The sequence below is a fragment of the Mixophyes fleayi genome, chromosome 5 (assembly GCF_038048845.1).
Source record: "Mixophyes fleayi isolate aMixFle1 chromosome 5, aMixFle1.hap1, whole genome shotgun sequence".
Lineage (NCBI taxonomy): Eukaryota > Metazoa > Chordata > Amphibia > Anura > Limnodynastidae > Mixophyes > Mixophyes fleayi.
This window is the reverse complement of record NC_134406.1, coordinates 103,380,557-103,400,079: the sequence shown is the minus strand read 5'-3', so window position 1 is coordinate 103,400,079 and position 19,523 is coordinate 103,380,557. Positions and strand designations below refer to the sequence as shown.

Sequence of the window (19,523 nt, the reverse complement as noted above, 5' to 3'; positions counted from 1 at the left end):
AGAGAAGCAAGTTGAAGGTGGCAAAGAGGCATTGTAGGTTAGAAGGCTGGGTGGATATTAGAAATGTGAAGTATGTTTGCATGGCAACTGCCGTCTATGTACGGCACTGTGGACACTTTTTGCCGCCTTATAAATAAAGAATAAAAATAATTGAAAGGGCATTGCTGTCAAACGAAAAGTGAGGTAATTGGAATAGTAATGAGATTTCCTCCAGTGGGGCTCTGCAGTACAGGAGCACTTTTGCAGGTAGAGTTTGGTGTACCATGGTTGGCATTTGGTTTGTCTGAGACTATAAGTGGTGAGGGCTATGTCTGAATTGAGTGCTTTATCATAGAAAGGAAAGAGGCAGCCTGATCAGGGCTGGACAGTGTAGTCATAGGAGAATGTAATTTTATTGTGTGAAAATGAGACATTAATTGTGTCAAGAGTATTTAGATGTTGCTGTGTGCATGTGGATTTGAGTGCAGAGAGAGGGCATGGGGTAAGGAGAGGCTGAAGAAAAGGAGGTTGTGGTCAGGGAGTGGAAAGGCTTAGTTGTAGAAATTAGATATGGAGCAATAGCAGAAGAAGACAAGGTCAAGGGAGTGTCCATCACAGTGGGTGAGAGATGAGGTCCACTATGAGAGACCAAAGGAAGAAGTAATATAGTTTAATAGCAGCAGAGACAGTAATCAATGGAAATGTTAAAGTCACCTAATATGAGAGTTGGCAGGTCAAAGGATAGGATATAAGTGTGCCAGGCAGCAAATATGTCAAGGAATTGGGAAACTGAATCTGGGGGCCATAGATTACAGCAACATGAAGGGGGTGAGGAGAAAATAGACGGATAGTGTGGGTTTCAAGGAAGGGAAAAAGAGGGAGAATGGTGCATCTTAAAAAAAGTAGAATGTCTACTCCACCACCTTATCTGTGATAGTGGCTGAGGGAAAGTCCCACGTACGAGGGAGCTGCAGGGGATGTAGTGTCAGAAGAGGTGAGCCCGGTTTCTGTAGTGGCAAGGAAGTTGAGTGATTTGGAAATGAATAGATCATGAATGGATGCAAGTTTGTTACAAACGGATTTGAAATTCCAGAGTGCACAGGAAAGGGTAGTGAAAATACATGGATAAGGTTGGTGGGATTGAATGTGCGAAGTGGATGGAAACAGACAGGTTCCAAAACACTAACAAGTTGTGAGGCATCTTAGCAAAACAACTACTTATATGTGTTTTACAAACATCAGGAAGCAGAGTCTGTGAAACTCGTATTAGTGAAAAGTCACTACTCATTCACATTATGGGACGAGACGAGTACCCATTGCTTGGACCAATCCTGAATACTGCTTCATTTACTTTTTCCCTAGGGGCCATCTGTGTCAGAGTGTTCTACCGACAGACAAATCTCTATGCTATCCTCTGACATACAGAAATTAGTGCCCTATATGGAGTAGTTACAATTAGAAACAGAAAGCAATACAACAGAAAGTTTTTGAGGTTATGAACTCAAGTGCCGACATGGAAAGACCTCAGAATAATGATCAATAGATCACTATGAGGACTGCACGGTCAATACTCATGGTACTGACTTAACCTACCAGAAGGACTATAGACATCTATGTCTGATGAATTTTTGGTTTGTCCAGTATTTAAAATAAGCACTGTGTATACTGTTAGTAGGGTACTCATCATGATTTATGAATACCTGTTTCCAGCACCTGTATATGTACAGTGTAACACACCACAATGGCTGAACAAGTGTTGTGGCTATGTCCTAAGAGTTAAACTAGAAGAGTAAACTTTCAAAAACTGTGTAAAAGTGTGTACAATCACAAGCAAAAGCATCAATACTGAAAGCAATATATTGTCAAAGTAATATATTACACTGTCATCTTAACTTAAAGTTTTGTCTTCTTTCTTTTCCTTAAGGGTGATTTATTCTGACCGTTCAGGGATAAAAAGTAAACAGAATAATATTGAAGGTACAGGTTATCACAACAATGATAGATATCATACAAAAATAATAAAAAAAAGCAATACTAAGGGATAGAAGGTAGACATATGAAGTCTGTAAAGATCACTGTACAATTTTGATGGAAGTGTGAGCTACAGTCAATTCCCTTTCAGTGATCTGTTAAGACCCCTATAGTAAAAAGTGCATGAGGAAGAGGAAAGTGGTCATATAGACTCTATAGAAAAGGCAAGTAATATAGAAGTAAAAGTGGAGCTGACAGGAGCGTTTATAAGCATAGTTGGGTTGGAACCTACGTTTAGCAGGTATGGGTCTGGTTGATCCTTTTACAGCAGCTCCATTTTCAAACACAGGAGGGTCCGTAATATCATTATCAGGTGGAGGGTAGGGAGGGGGTGGGGGAATCATTAAATGGGGTGGACTCCGGGAGGTTCCTCTCGGGGGCTTTTGTGGTACCTGACGTCCATTACCTATGTGAAGGATGATATATTGGTTATTGCATTTGTTTAATTTTATTATCAAATTTTCCATTAAATTATTTTATCTTATCTTTAACAAAATTTTATATGCCAATCCCTATTTTAACGAATTTATTTTTTTTAACATAAATTGAGAACATACATATGTATTTTACATAAAAAAAATAATTAAGTAGGTAAAATAGACTAAAACTAAAGTACACTGTGGGAAGCAGATCCTTTAGATATTTGAACTAGTAGGAGGATTTTTTTGCAGAAACTTAGAGCCAGCTTGATAAACAACACTCTTAAGAGAGCTCTCTGCCATCTCTATGATGCCAGCATTTTCAGCACTGCTTGTGTAAATAGGAATCTGGCAATAACGTATGTGTCACTTCCTTCATTTCCCATGAGCATAAACATAATGTCAAGATAAGGGTGGGACAGAGATTTAAACTTTAGATTACAGTAAGTGTTTATTTTCTATTTTGTTTGTTTTTTTAAAAGAGGATATAGCTGAACAGTTTCTGTAAACAGAAGTTTAGTCTAATATAATAAATATATATTTTCGTAAACATGAACATTCTGCTATGTCAATGGTTCTAAACTAGGGTTCTTGAAGCAAGGGGCTGTTCACCTGCAAGTAGTCATTCTTTTCTGACAGTACCAGCATTCTGATGTAAGCTCAATATCTAATTGACCATGTATCTGATAATCAGCATTGGTACTTGATAGCATTACATGCAGTATAGGCAAGGGGAGGGCTGACTAATTTTATCCTGGGGGCAAAACTCGACTCAGCAGCATTAGGAACATTTTAAAGGGAAAAGAATGCAGGTGGCCCACTGACCCAGTCCAAGGAATCCCACTTTGGGATCGGCCCTGGGGGTAGATGCGGAAATTTAAAGTTGATTTAGAACATGCCCTATCCCAGCTATAAATCTGTCATCACATTTTAAATTTACCTCCTCTTCCAACACAACATGGTTTTGCCAAGGTGCAGTTACTCCTTTTTTTGCTTTCCTTTCATTAATGAATCAGGCCCATTGCACGTTTTCTTTAAAAACGCACATAAATTGGGCTTACGCATGTTCGCATTCAACAAGGAGCGGATGTAAAGATACATCTGTTGATTAATACGGGTCTAGATCCACTTTGCTTTGACAATACACTGCAGGATATGTCCAATACATATGTGGAATATAGAGTCCCAAAAGAACGAACAGAAAGAAAAAAAAAAAATCACTTAATGTTGCCTGTTAATAATATAGTCATTAATGTCAACACATGAAATAAGAAAAAAAAGCTTTTTCTCCATAAAATACATTTATTAGGATGTTATTAATGTCTACTATACATAAAATACAATTTTACAGATGCGCCTGATTGCAAACATGTGTTCTAGCTTGCATATGCGACCGTCATCACTAGTATTCGACACTTACACCCGACCTCATATGATATTCCTCAACCATCATCTTAATTTCCTTAGATTACCCTATTGCCATCCTCTACACTGCTAACGCAAGACAACAACCTTCTGACCAACATTGCAACACACACAGCCCACTCAGTACTTTTACCTTTGCAGTCTGTCTGGTCCATTGTGCAATATGATGTAGCACATGCCCTTGTGTTTCTAACTCCCATTGTCCTATAGATTGTAAGCTTTCGAGCAGGGTTCTCTTACCTCTCTGTCTGTATGTATTACCCAGTATTGTCTTATTAATGTTTGTTCCCAATTGTAAAGCGCTACGGAATTTGCTGGCACTATATAAATAAATGTTGATGATGATGATGATGATGACCTCTAGTTGGTGCAGGTGATATGGCACAAAAACACCTTACCTTTGAGATGCGCAAAGCTTGAATTGGACGCTGAAGCATTCAAGTTTGGCATGCCCTTAATGTACATTGACTATGTGCATATGACAATTCCCCTCCCCATTCCACCCCTGACATTACAAGCTGTAGAAAGGGTCCTTTGCGCTCGAATTGGATGTTACTGCGTTCTCTGGTGTATGCTTTGTTTCTTTGCATGTGCAAAGCTATGTTATGCAAATTACAGCCTTAATGAATCAAGCCCTTATTGATTCTAATATTTTTAGTCCTTTTCTAAAGAACATATTTGCAAGCCTAGACCTCTGGATGTCAGGTCAACTAAGGATAGCATGGATAATGTAATTTAATATAATTATCTGAATCTACAATCCAAAACTATGCTTCTATTTGCAGATGCTTCATTTAACTAAGTAGGTCAGGGTTGTTTAGGGCCATCAGACTCTACTTATGCTTCCAGCTACACAGAATATACAGGTATATCTGCTGAAAATTCTTTTCATGCTCGTGGAACTCTTCAGAATGCACCAAAGTTGTATGGTAAAAGAAGGGAGGAGATGTTTCCCTGGAGCATATGTTTTTCCCTTTGAAACAATATGTACCTGTCTGCTGAAATCAGTAATGAGAAGCAGAAGACAGCGTCTCACAGTCAGGATAACAACTGCAAAAGTCCCAAAATTGTAAAACTTCTATAATTAACCAATTAAAATTGTGCTCAACATCTGTGATGCTCTGAATTGACTTACAGGTAAAATAAAACCCAAAATAACTATACTATGTTGCATACTTCATTACATTTACTTAAAACAATATATAGGATATTTTATATCCAGAGAATGTGCATTCTTTACAGACTTACTGTTAAGGACAGAGATCCTCAACTGCAAGAAACATTTTGCGAGATGTTAACCTATAGCAGCCCCCTTTCCAAGGAACTTTTTAGGTTCCACAGTACTCGGTTGCCCCAGGACTTAGGCTCAGGTAGTAGCAGTTGTTGATCTAGCACCTGCCCAGCGGAGAGGACAGAACACAGTAGGAGGTAATAAGCAACCAGGAAATTTTAGCAGAACTGTGACCCAGACAGGAAAGGGTTAATGTGGATTAGCCTGGCACTTGTCTGATGGAGTGGACAGCACATGTCAGCAGTTAGTGAGCAACCGAACTGCATTTGGCAGAATTCAGAGTCAGTCAGGCAGGGATCAGGAGTAAAGTAGACAGTGGAATCCTTTAAACAAGCCAGGGATCAAGGCAGGTAGTGGTATTAGAGCAAATCTATTTAACAAAGCCAAGTGTCAGGAGTGGAGAAGACAGCAATTCCTAAAAAACAATCTGGGTCAAACACTGATAGCAGAACAGGTCAGTACTCAAGGCAAACTAGGTCAAGCAGGAACTATCACCAGCATTGGTATGCTGCCAGGAAGAGGTTTCTAAAGGCAGCAGCACCAATCAGAACTGCAGGATGATAAGTTGCATGAGTGTGGTAGGTGACTGCACACCTGAGGCTGCCAGACTGAGGGTTGAATGAAGCTTGTAAATATTTGTATAGTAACCAGCTGAATCCTGAACTGCAGGAATGATCCTATACATAGTAGTAGCAGTAATTGCACAGATAACAGCTTAAACAGACAGGAGAGCTTATATTTCTTTTTTTTTTTTTTTTTACTTAAAGGTTTTTATAAAATTTTTAGTAAAAGAATATGTAACAAACATGGCAGTTACAACAGAGTACAGTGCATAATGTAGATCCAATAAACAGTCAGAACTGCCCATAAACAAATAATCAAAAAAGAAACAACAAACAATAACACAAAAAACATTTAAATACACATAAGACAAAGACTCCAAGGGGGAGGGGGAGAGCTTATATTTCTTAACACTTACGTGTATAAATGCATTGAAAGGAACTGCTTTATTTGAAATCTAAAAATGCTCTCTTACCACAGAACACATAAAGTTTAGAATATATTGGGTTCTTTCAAATTACATAATGGTTTTAAATACAGTAGTTATAAAAGCTTAGTTACCTACTCTCCCTGACTGTCTGAGTGAATTTCTAGGAGTTAACCCAGATTCCCAGGAGAGCAGTGCAACCTGCCACATGAAGTGGGTGGAGCTGGGACTTGATAATATCATTCACAGCGAATTGCGCCATCCTGGAATATCCGCCACTGCATAATGCTGCTCACACTCGTCTACAAGTCCCTCTCTCACTCCACTGCTCCATACATCTCCAACCTCCTCTCCATACACACTCCCTCCCGTTCCTTGTGATTGGACAATGACCGTCGCTTCTCCTCCACTCATTACCACATCCCACTCCTGAATCTAATATTTCTCCTGGGCTGCCACCCTCCACTGGAATGACCTCCCTTGTTCTATCCGACTCTCCCCTAGTCTGTGCACCTTCAAACGTTGATGTTGATAGAGAGGACTTCCCTGATAAATATTTTGGACTATATATTTTTGGATATTGGATGATAATGGTGTCCTAATGACAATCATATGGAGATATGAAAGTCCTCACTAAAATGAGACTGTGCTGATTATTTATCTACATATGCCTCATACTGTGTGATCACACGAGTTGTATTCAATGGATTTACTATTGTTATGCGCATAACCAACTATTTAGAATCTTCTATATATCTATTTCAACATTCTCTCGAGGATTTACTATATTATTATCCATTATCTGTTGGCGTGGACGCTGATGAGCTTTGATTGATTGTGCAATCAGGATTGCTTGAGTTGTGGGTTTGTTTGGTTCAAAAACAGTATATTCTATATGAATTTCATGCAATTTTTAATTGTTTTTATAATATAGGTTTTTATGATATACACAATTTTGCATGAATAAATTTGCTAATTTTATCAGCACTTCCCCATTTTTTATGTTATTCTATTTTTAGTGGGCAACCTCAGCAGGTTGCTGGGTGAAAGCTGGAGATAATTAGCTATTTACTCAGAGATTTTTGGTCAATTAGCGCCCATGTTTTGGGTTTTCATTTATGAAGCTCCAAGCAGTTGAACCATGGGCACACAATGTCTGGGAACTGTTGATTCAGCATAAAAAGTATGGAAATGTTGAAAAGTACATAGGTTTTGTTGACCAGTTGTCAAGACAGCTCATTGTACAAACTGCACAGCTATCCAATCAGCGGTGTCAACAAAAGTGCCATGCAAACTGCGCTTTAATACCTTGTACTAGTGGGGTAAATAACTGCTGAGCTTGAATAGTTTCATTAATTGAGATTCTATTATTTTAGCGGTAGAAGTGTTTACTGATGATGTTTGCATGGAATTCTCCTTAAATAACATATTCTGTATCTGCATATATACTGCTACTACAACCGCATGGGAAGGGCAGTTGTTCCTAGAAAACAGAACACTCATGGGCTCATGCTGAGTTGAACGTAATTTGCAGTTTTAGCGTATAATACGCTTTTTTACTTCATAGCAAACGCACAAGGCACTAGTTTCAGAACTAGTGCTTTGTGCACTTGCCTAGATAAAAAAGCGTATTATATGCCAAAAACACAAATTGCGTTCAACTCAACATGAGCCTCCCAATTAATTTTTACCATTATTACACCACATGCACTGACAACTTGTATACCTGCAATCATGCTTTGCTGAAACCTATACCTGGGTCCCAATTGCACCAATAGTAGTACAATTATCAGTTTTAAAAAAGTACCTTTTTCTAACATAGGGTATACACTTGAATCTGTCAATTAAAAATCTACTATTTTCAATAACTTCCTTTAACTGAATCATGAGGATTTAGTTTTGCTGTGGCAGAAATACAAGTAAACATCACACCCTGTCCTTAAACAAAGGATTTAAAATATGTTAAGCAATAAACAGTGCATTACCACTGACACATAACGGAGAGAAAGGATTAAACATTGGTGCAGTTTGTAAGTACAAATGCATATGAGAAAAGCACTGTTCACACCATAAGTACCATATGTACAAGTAATACAAAATGCCATCATGTTGGGATAAGTAGAAAATAGGGAGTATAGGAGTGAAAAGACAATGAAATTCAACTATATGTCAGTAATATAACTCACCTTCCACTTAAAATATGAATAATTAATTTAGACAAACAAATAGCACATGCACAGTAGCTTGAGTGCACCCTTCAACTTTATATGGTATTCCAATACATGACCGTGAATTTCTCATTAAACATATGATGCAAGACTTGCTTACATGCTTTATATGCTGAAGGTTATTTTGGAAAACAATCATATCAGTAGGAAATAATTAATAGCATACGCTATTTTAAAAGACAAAAGCCAGCATAAAACAGTGATAGTCTAATGTTACACAAACAGGTTTATTCAATATTTAGAATTAAAACGGGATTGTCACAAAATGTCATAATTAGTGAGGGCTAAAAGCAGAATAACCAGCTCTGTAATGATGGTGAAAGGTTTTCTAGTCAGCAGTTTTTGGAATCACGAGTGCCAATCACTTTGGCAGGTGCACTTCTCAAGCAGGAAAAATCAAAAGTGGACTCAATCAATCCCACAGAGAACTGTAATGCATGCCTTACATAGGATCTACTATATAAATGCCTAGTGGCGTGTGTGAAAAACAAAACAAAAACCAAGCTGCAGTGCCACCTGCTGGGCAGAGTTATACACTGACCTACATATTTCTTGAATTAGAAGTGACAGTTGGGAGTGGTTGGTGGTTGCCGGGGGTGACAGTGGGGAGTTTTTAACACCTTAAATAGCTTAATTTGACTAGAATGCATGAGTATCATGCACGGGTTAACTTGTGAGAATATTATTTCGTAGGATGCGTCAAACTAAGATCCTCAAAAATAACAAAATGTATAAACCTGACACTATGCATTTCAATTATGAGACAAGTGATAACTGCTTTTTACATTTTGCCCAGTGGACTGAAATTATTATTGCAATTCCAAACAGAGCCCTAATTGAATGTAGAGTGTGTGAATAAATATTTTAAAGAAAGGTTCAAAGTATTGAAGAATCAAACTTCAAAGATCTGCTAAAAATGTATTATATATTTATGATACTGTCTAAATTGGAAAATCTTGGAACATCATCTTGTGATCACTAACACTAACCTGTTTAAAAAAAGTAGTTTCTTTATATGCATAATGCTACATGTTTTACGTAACTTATTGATCAGTACCGACACAATACCAGGGGCAAAGGCAGGATTTGTAGAGGGGGAAATCCACACCATGCCACCAGTGGGCGTGACCAGTATGCATGGGGGCGTAGTTATAATTTTAGACTGTGCTTGGCTGCTCTCCAACTCTTCCTATCTCCATAATATACAGGGGCAATGCTGCTCCATTTAAGTGAGACAATCTTCACTAACGTTACTTTTATTATGATGACAATAAGTATATAAGACAGTAAACTAAATAGGATTTATTAGGCAGAAAAAAAGTTTTCCTCTATAAGACTAATTCTGACTTTTCCCATTGTTTGACCTTAGATTAATCCTGTGTAATTTTATGCACCTTTTTTTTTTACTTTGCAGGTAATTATGTATGTCTGCAGCCATACAAATGCACCAAGTTTCTGCAAGAGACATGAGGATAGCTGCCTATGGCCTATCAGGGCTCATTCATAAAAAAGTTTTTTTTTTTTTCAAGCTGTGGATCAAACAGAATATAAGTCAAGAAAACCGCCAGGGAAATAGCGCAGCATAAAGATCCACTGATATCAAAACCGTTCTGCCTCTGCTGTTCATGTGGGCAGCAATGAAATACATAGCTCAGAGCTGACCGACAGAACAGTAGGCCAGCATCAGTTTATCACAGTAGCTTTCAAGACGTTTACATTACTGCTGCCTGTGTGGACAGTATAGGAGGCATGGCACATAGATGAATGGACCGACATGCCACACTATTTTTCCAGTTACATTTTGTTTTAAACATAAAAAAAACAAATACTCTTGTGGGCAAGCCTTTATGGATTCATTTTGTGTTCCTTATTGTTTGCCAATAAAAGGAGAAGGGATGGGCTGTGGAAAGTACTAAGGCTACGTCTTGAGCTGGTTGAACATTAGTCTGCAGACAGATGATGTTATTGTTCTATGAAAAGTGTATGGACATCGGGTACAGAATGTGCAGGCTGGTGTCCTAAACTGTAACAGACGGTCTGGGACTCCTTTGGTTTAATTTTGACTTTAGCTAATGTTGTGAGGTAACAGGAAGGCGCTTTCCATTCTATACTACCCCAAATTACCATAACTAAATTATCTACTGTAAAATAAAACTACTACAGCCTATACTTTTTTTTTACTATTTTACACCACACTAACTACATTTACTATAGGATCCCACAAGATCAAAACTGACAACAACAGCTGAATAGGGACATGTGCATGACTACAGTACCATAAAAATATTGCAGCTATATAGGAGGGCTTCGGTTTCTTTTTATAGTTAATCATTAAAATTCAAAAAGATAGCATAAAATTACTTTCCAGTTGACTTTACTTAATTGATATGTCCACCTGACATCTTTACAAAGTACACTATGTAATCTTCCTCCTGTGTATTTCAGCCATGTCTTTATATCATCAGACGGAGCTGTTTGTTTGCTGCTCTCAGATATGTTAAAAGCTTGTCTCTGGATACAACTTTATCCAATTCAGAGAGCACAACAGAGCTGTGTGGTATCCGGGGACAACCAAAATAAACAACTCTGCCTTCTGTAATCAAATACTGGGAGCTATATTTATGTACAATGCTAATCTCACTATTCTTGTAAACTGGAAAATGTCTTTATTCCTATGTTTTTAGGGCAGACGTCATGTTTTTAATCTTATATCTAGGCAAATGTTACTACTCTGCTTTCTTAATCTGTGGAACAAACATGGAATTGCAATATATAATTCCATCCAGTACTTGTTGTTAGTACATGTTTTAGTCTTCAAAGCAGTTAATACTCACCTGTGGAGCTTTTCTTGTTCTCCAAATCTTCGTTTTTCTCATTTGGCATTTGAAGACTTGGCGGAGGTGGGGCCTTTCTTTTCACTTTCTGCTTTTCCTTTTGAACTGAAGAGTAAATCTGAAACAAAGCAAACCAATGGGAGGGGGGGTCACATTTCTCTAGTGTAACTGAATTGTTTTATGATAACATCAATTATACAAAGTACTACAAATAAGACATTTTGCAATGCATTTGGAACATTCCTTACCACTGAGACTAAATATTTTAAAACTAACCACTACAGTAAAACAAGCTTAGGAAACTTGACTTGCAATAAAATAAGAAAGAATTCTGCGCTAATAATGATGCCATTGCATTATTTGATAAAAAAAAAAATTAGGGTCAACATATAAGGGACAGGAAAGAAACATTATATAGCATGTACAGAAAGGTTCATATTTACATGCACATAATTCACAACAGACATTTACTCTTCTAGGGAGCAAGTTCTCTGCCCACACTCTAACACTGTCTTTACATTGCACGCTCCCTCTCACAAACACTATTAGACTGGGCATTACACACTTAATTTTAGTTCAATGTGTTTTGTTTTATTAATTACTGTAAAACTAAAGCGTTAAAGCAGATGTTGTGTTGATGGTATTTAATTACCAACACCATTAGTGTCATCATTAACCATCATTTGGCATGTCAAGATGGTATATAAAGCTCATTCACAAATCACCCAGATGGAAATAGGCATGGTGGACAGAGTATACACATTAGTGTAAAGTTCTGCCTAGCAATACAATATGCATACCTCCCAACATTTAGAATCCACAAAGTGGGGGGAGAAATAAGCCCTGCCCCCGTTCTGACCAAACTCTGGCTACCAATGGACATATTTGGGCAAAAATCCACCCGCTTTCCTGTATAGCCCCACCCCTTTTGTGGCCCGGGGACAGTTAGGAGGTATGCATCATGACCACCATACATGAATTTCAACTTTTCCCTTATGTTAAAATACTGCTTAGCTGGAAGATGTAAAACCTGTCCCACTAAAAAGTAGGCCAAAGTTCAATCAAATGGACCTCCGATGTCGTGTAAAAATCACATTTCTTGACTATTCCTTGCAGGATAGTCAAGAGGGGAAAGAGGGTCTGCTGCTCCTACCTAAATTCGCCATCCCTTCCCTTTGAAGCTCATTTAAGAATCCTGTCCTGCACACCACAATCTTCTTTGTGCATGTGGACACCACACTGGCACAGTGCATTAGTGCTTCTAGGCCACATTCAGTAAGGAACATGCCAACCTGCCCAGCGTCACCTAAAACTTCCATCAGAAAATTGCAAACTGCACATGTGTGTATATATGTGTGTGTGTGTGTGTGTGTGTGTGTGTGTGAAGAGAGTGTGTTAAAGGGTCTATACCATACACTGAACTACAAAGACACCTTTAAAGTGTGAATCCAGTGCCATTCTTGGACAACTAATTAATACCATTAATTTAGTCTTTTGACATTCAATCCATCAGAAGAGATTTTCAGAGCACATGGATGGCTGGCATACTCTTACTGTAAGGATCTGATGGAATAGCTTATACTGTGTGAGCTGAATAAATATTTTAATAAAATGTGTTTCATCTAAAGTAAATATGCCATACTTTTTAGTATTTCAATTTAAATATTTATTTTGTGTGTTATCCAAACTTTTTATAGTGTCACAGAAAATGCCTCTCTATTAACTTGAACATGATTCTATATAAAAAAAAATGCTCAAAATGCCAGTTACTGGCAGGAAAATGAGGACTGCCTCATGGTCCTAGATGCAATGTGAGAAAAATAAATGTCTGTAGCGTTTTTCAAAAGAGAATTTTTAAAAAAAATATCAGTCTGGTTGTAGCCTAAAGTTGTGTGTTGAAGCAGACGAAGGCTGTATGAACTTCACATACAGTTGCTTCATAAGCCAGCCTTTAAGTTTGGATAATGGAAAACAGTATATGTTGCACTTTTGAGTTATGGTTTTTCTATATACAGCCTGTTATTATAAATATTCTTGCTTAGTTCCCTATTGGAAATATATGGGAGAGAAACGTGACAAATGTTTGAATGCAGAGACAGATATACAAGTTGATATTACTAGGCATAACTAGAGCAATTGCTTTTTCTGCCTTCTCTTCAAAGCACAGTGGTAGCGGCCACCGTTCCAACTGGTACTAAGTAAGACATGCCAGCAAGAAAAAGAGAATGAATTAAAACAGAAGACAATGAACAAAAAAGGAAGTATTTCTTGTCTAATCTAGTATGTTCTAAAGGTAGTTTCATTAATCACATTTTTTCAAAGTTATTAAATTGTGCTGCCTCTCACTTATATTCAGGATTTTGTACATTTATTTAGTAACGAGCAGTGGTCGAAGTGGGGGTGTATATGGTGGTATGCCACTTCTCCTATGGCATTCATTGTAAAACTATCAAATTCCTTTGACTCACATTCCCATTACATATTTCATACCGCCATTCTAAATGTCCATACTGCCACTTCTAAATTTCCAGTTCGACCACTGGTAACAGGTAGAATCTTATACATATACATTAAATTAAAATGATTATCAATTCATACTGCTTAACAATATATACATGGATTGAAGAGACGTTCCTCATCATTCCTCATTACAACACACAAGTCACTTTTCTTGTGAAATCTCAAATGTTCTTTAAGTCATCCATGTAACTGTCTCCTTTTCAGGATTTTTTGGTGTTATGTATTTTGCCAGCTTGCTACTGAATGTGAATAACATCTTAAAATAAACTGTTAAATTGTTTTGGGCTTGGTTTGCATTTATCTGACCTACAAATTCACTAGCCAAATCAATGAGCCAAACCCACGCACAGTTTGACTCCCCTTACAGTATAATATGAGTTTAAATCATTGTGATTTATTTCAGAAATACCACCATACTTGGCAGTACAAATTCATAATATAACACCCATTTAGCTTAGAAATGTACAAGCTAAAAGAAAGGAACCACAAAAATATTTTGACTTATATCAGTTGCAATCACAACATACACTGTATTTCCTTTAATAAAGCAAACTATTATTCATAAACACATATTCTGAAATGTCAGTCTCTCCAAACCCTTACTGTATCTCACCTACCATAGAAGTATAAAAATGTTAAAATTTATAAAACACCGGTAACCACATATTTGACCATCTTCAATAATCCTGTTACTTAACAGACTTAATAAAATATTCTTTGTGGATGGCTTTCTTCATGTATGCACATACAATAAAACGTCATAATTCGACTTTGTGCAAAACATTACATTTCTTAATGTATCTAATGTATCACTTTCATAAATAAACACATTTAAAAATGGCTTTAAATTAAAGTCTGAAATACATCAATTGCAAGTATACAAAACAAAAACAAAACAACGGTCTGAGAAATCTCAGTGAAAACAGTAGTAATATTCAGCTATAGAAGAGAAACAACTACTGAGTGTCACAAATCGGGATCTTAGCCGCACTTACCTCATCCGCCGCTGTCATATCACGGCTACCTGGGTCCCTTCTGGTCATCTGCAGCATTCCTGTCCATCACATCTCCGTTTATAAACAAACACATACTGTTTGTTCTGCTGAATGGGCGTGGCCAGGGGCGGATTGGCCATAGACCTTACCGGGAAGTTTACCGGTAGGCCGATGGCCTAACGAGGCCGCCCGGAGGCCACCTCACTTTGTGTCATTGTTTAAAAAAAAAAAAAATAATAATAATTTTTTGTCGCGCGGGGGGAGGGGCACCCGCGGGGTGTTGCGCTCGGCCGCGGGGGGTGGGGGGGATCGTGCTAGACCGCGGGGGGGGGGGTCGTGGGCTGGTGCAGGGAAGCAATAACCATTGGTGTTCAGTGGGCAGCAGCAGGCAGCCAATCGCTAGGCTGTCTGCTGCTGTATGGGCTCCCAGGCTGCTGTTCGGCAGACAGGAAGTCTAACTTCACTTCCTGTCTGCCTGATGTGAGAAAAGTCACTGGCTTGAGTAACTGAAGGTAAGTGAGGGGGGCTACCTATACTAAGGGCGGGCTGCCTATACTATGGGGGCTACCTAACTAAGGGGTCTGCCTAACTAAGTGGTCTGCCAATACTATACTAAGAGGTCTGCCTATACTAACCTAAGGGGGGGCTACCTATACTATTTTAAGGGGGGGCTACCTATACTATACTAAGGGGGGCTACCTATACTATGGGGGGCTACCTAGACTATACTATGTGGGGCTACCTAGACTATACTAAGAGGGGGGTGCTGCCTATACTATACTAAGGGGGGGCTGCCTATACTATACTAAGGGGGGCTGCCTATACTATATATACTAAGGGGGGGGCTGCCTGTACTATACTAAGGGGGGGTGCCTGTACTATACTAAGGGGGGCTGCCTATACTATACTAAGGGGGCTACCTATCCTATACTAAGGGTGGCTACCTATCCTATTCTAAGGGGGGTCTACCTATACTATACTAAGGGGGGCTACCTATCCTATACTAAGGAGGGCTGCCTATCCTATACTAATGGGGGGGCTGCCTATCCTATACTAAGGGGAGGGCTGCCTATACTATACTAAGGGAGGGCTGCCTATACTAAACAATAGGGAGTGTGAAGGACAGGGAAGGGCTACTATAATTTGTGAAGGAAAGGGGGTTATGTTTCTATAATGTGTGATATGAGGGAAGGGAGGAGGGCTGTCTTAATAGCCCATCGGTGGAAGGTAGGCTATTAATTTAATGGTGGCGTTTAGGTGGGGGCTAATTATTTAATGTGTGTTATTTTATTTGTGGGGTGATGGTGGGGCAGTTTAATTTATTTGTGGGCTATTTCATTAAATAGTGGGGCCTATTAAATTAAGATGGGGTGGCGGGACCCTTAAAGTTGATGTGATATGGGGCTATTAATTCAATGTGGGACTGAGTTTGGGTAGGAGTTATTTACTAAATGTGAATATGAATTATTTAATGCTCGGAATGGTTGTGGGAAATGGTAATATTAAACGTAAATGCTATTAATGTTTTGCTGGAGTTGATTGGAGGGAAGTAGGTCTACTTATTAAATGTGTATACTATTAATTTATTGTCAGGGCTGGTTGGATGGAAATAGATCTATTTATCAAATGTGAGTACTATTATTTTAATGTTTGGGCTAGAGGGAGGCCTAATTATTTACTGTGAATGCTATTGATTTAATGCTGGGGCTGGTTGGCATTTTCTAATTTTCATGTACCCATTATTTTTTCCAAATAGGGCCTCCAGCATTCCAGTATCCAGACAAGCAGCAACTGATCTAAAGAAACCAGCAGCCACAGGTCGTGCAAGTGACAAGAACAGGTAGGAGAGAGCAGGACAGACTGCCAACTGTCCTGAATCTGATGGGGCAGTCCCAAATTTGGGTGACTGTCTCGCTTATTCAAGATTTGGTCAGACAGCAAGGACAGTTGGGAGGTATGTCCCGCTTCACACTGTACTGCTCATGAAGGCAGAGATGCATGCACCTAACAGTAGTGCACACAGTTTTGCCAGTGTATTTGTCTAAAATGTATCTAAAACAATAACCCCCCTGTCTTAAGTGCCCTGGCCCCCCCAGAGCCTTATTCCAGCTCTGATGATACTTTAGTGGTTCTTGCATTGATTCCATTGCCTCCTTCTACCTTGCACTGGTCCCATTCTCAGATCACTTTGTTGAAAATATGGCCAGCCCCCATTGCACTAATATAATTAATCATGCCTCCTTTGCACTTTGTATATCACCAGCAAACACTTTTAATAGCTTTCCCCTTTACTTATGCCATTGTCTGTCAACCCTCCCTACACTGTTAATTCAAACCACCCCCAATCACTGGGCACATTTAGGGCTCATACACATTTGTTGCAAATGAAGTGTTTTCTTGCAGATGTTGTTTCACCTTTGTGATGATCGCACCTAGACAGCCATTTATTAGAAGGCTTATTATGAATGCATGTTTGAAACACACGGTACACATATTTATATATTATATATAGAGAGAGATTTAATTTGCATCTCATGATGTCAGGGAAACAACAGTGGGTGAGTTGCTCATATACTGCTCTGGCAGACTGATCAAATACGATTCTGCCAACATCTTTCGTAATAGTCAAACTTATTAAATAGAGTCAGATATGTTTCTATAAAGGGAATTTTGGAAGTACGTGTTAGTAGGCAACTAAACAAGTTGGAGCACAGAGGCATAAACCAGTCACAGATAATGTAAAAGGATTCATGTAATTTTATGACACCGGATTGGCAGCATTTGCCCTGCATTGCTTTAGAAATGACCACTGTGTGTAAAGTCGTCACATCTAGGTTTTCCTAAATGTTACTACAAACAGATTCCAGTAGTTCTAAATCCTGCCTACTTTTGTGTTGGCCCCACCTACAGTTATTTTGGTCCCGCCCACATGAGGCCACTTCAATAATTTTTTCCAGGGCCACTTTAAGTTCCCAATCCGCCCCTGGGCGTGGCCATCTTGGATGCAGTCAGGTGATCATTCCAGACCAACCAGATTCAGTAGCTGTGATCACATGAACTAATCAGCCAATAGTTGTTTGGGACACCCTATTTAAACCTGCTGCCGTGATCTGTTCATTGTCAGAACAACACACTTCTCTCCAGAGGATACCGGTAGTTCTTGGCTCCAGGTTCCTGTGTTCCTGTCTGCATCACAAAGTGCAGTGTTCCTGTCTGCATCACAAAGTGCAGTGTTCCTGTCTGCATCACAAAGTGCAGTGTTCCTGTCAGCATTTCCAGACTGCTCATTCCCCTGCTATATTCTACATTCAGCAAGAACATGAGCAGGAAGATCATCCAGGCTGCTAGTTTCTGTTTCAGTCCTGCTCCAGCTAGGCCCAAGGGTCCCGAACTGGATCAAGAAATTCAGACGACCGTGACACTGAGGAATCGGCTTCATAAAAAGATACAATTTAATAGTAATCATGTATCAAGAATAAAAATAAAGAACATAAAGTAATGTTATTTAAGAACATTATTCAGACCCAATACCCTAATGATAGTCTGGTTCATGTTTACTTGCATACACAGACAATATGACAATTACTAATCTGTCATTCTACACATTAAGAGCCTGATTCAGTGTGTGATGTAAACTCAGCGAATCTTTGTGTTTTTTTCGCACTGCACATGATCATAAAATGAACGTACGCAACTTTGGCCATTCAGAAAAGTGACTTTTTGTCACTTGCAACTCCTTACGCCTGAAGTCGCATGGCAGGTGAGGGAGGGGTTCTTCTAACGTACAGTAAGGGCATGTCCGAGTAATTGCTTACGGATTGGGCAGCACGGTGGCTATGTAGTTAGCATTTCTGCCTCACAGCGCTGGGGTCATGAGTTCAATTCCCGACCGTGTTTGCGTGGGTTTCCTCCGGGTGCTCCGGTTTCCTCCCACACTCCAAAAAACATACTAGTGGGTTAATTGGCTGCTAGCAAAATTGACCCTAGTCTCTCTGTCTGTCTGTGTGTGTGTTAGGGAATTTAGACTGTTAGCTCCAATGGGGCAGGGACTGATGTGAATGAGTTCTCTGTACAGTGCTGCGGAATCAGTGGCGCTATATAAATAAATGATGATGATTCAGTCTGGGACACACTCGTACAAATGACTGAAAAAGCGGTTTTATTTGCTGGTGGTCATAGACAGGTGTAAGTAGCAGATGATGATTGTCTCAAATATCTCTCGTAAAAAAAGACTACCAGCAGACCAGCGATTACAGACATTCGATTGTTACCACTAAAATGAAAGCTCAAATGAAAGAAACATATACTGTCACTTATTTTGGTTCAGAATTGTAAAAAGTAAATTGTAAAAATTGTATAATAGAATATTGTTTTTTATTTGTCTATTTTTAGCTATATGAGCTGTCACTGTAAGAACTCTGTAGCCTGTATCTAGCTCTATCTCATAAAGATGTCCACAGTGATGGTGCTTTTGCTATGTAGAAATAAGGTCCTGAGATTGCTGGAATTGATTGGCTTTGCATACCCATGTCTATCCACAACAACTTCATGATTCACAGCTTGTGGTAGGCAGGCACAGACACTTTCAGTAGCTGGCTGCAACCTGATAACATCGCATGAATGCAGTCAAAACAGAAACTGAAATGAATATGTTTTCACCCTGGCCTTAAAAAACCCCAGACTTAAACCTGACATCCAATATAATAACTTATGGGATGACCTTATATTGCTGTGAAGGCCGGAGAACAAACTTCATAATACGTTTTTAATATTGTAAGCATACAAAATGTGAAATTAATACTCTAGTTGTCTT

At 38.9% G+C, this 19,523-nt stretch overlaps 1 protein-coding gene across 2 annotated transcripts in view; it reads right to left on the bottom strand.

Annotated features, from left to right (window-relative positions):
- COBL (cordon-bleu WH2 repeat protein) overlaps positions 1 to 19,523 on the bottom strand; it is a 329,526-nt gene that overhangs the window by 104,217 nt on the left and 205,786 nt on the right. For both annotated transcript variants that reach the window (XM_075212632.1, XM_075212631.1), the window contains 2 exons: positions 11,196 to 11,313; positions 2,243 to 2,416 (listed from right to left, as the gene is read on the bottom strand). In XM_075212632.1, coding sequence (XP_075068733.1) covers positions 2,243 to 2,416; positions 11,196 to 11,313 — 292 coding nt within the window. The remainder of the gene's footprint in view (positions 1 to 2,242; positions 2,417 to 11,195; positions 11,314 to 19,523) is intronic.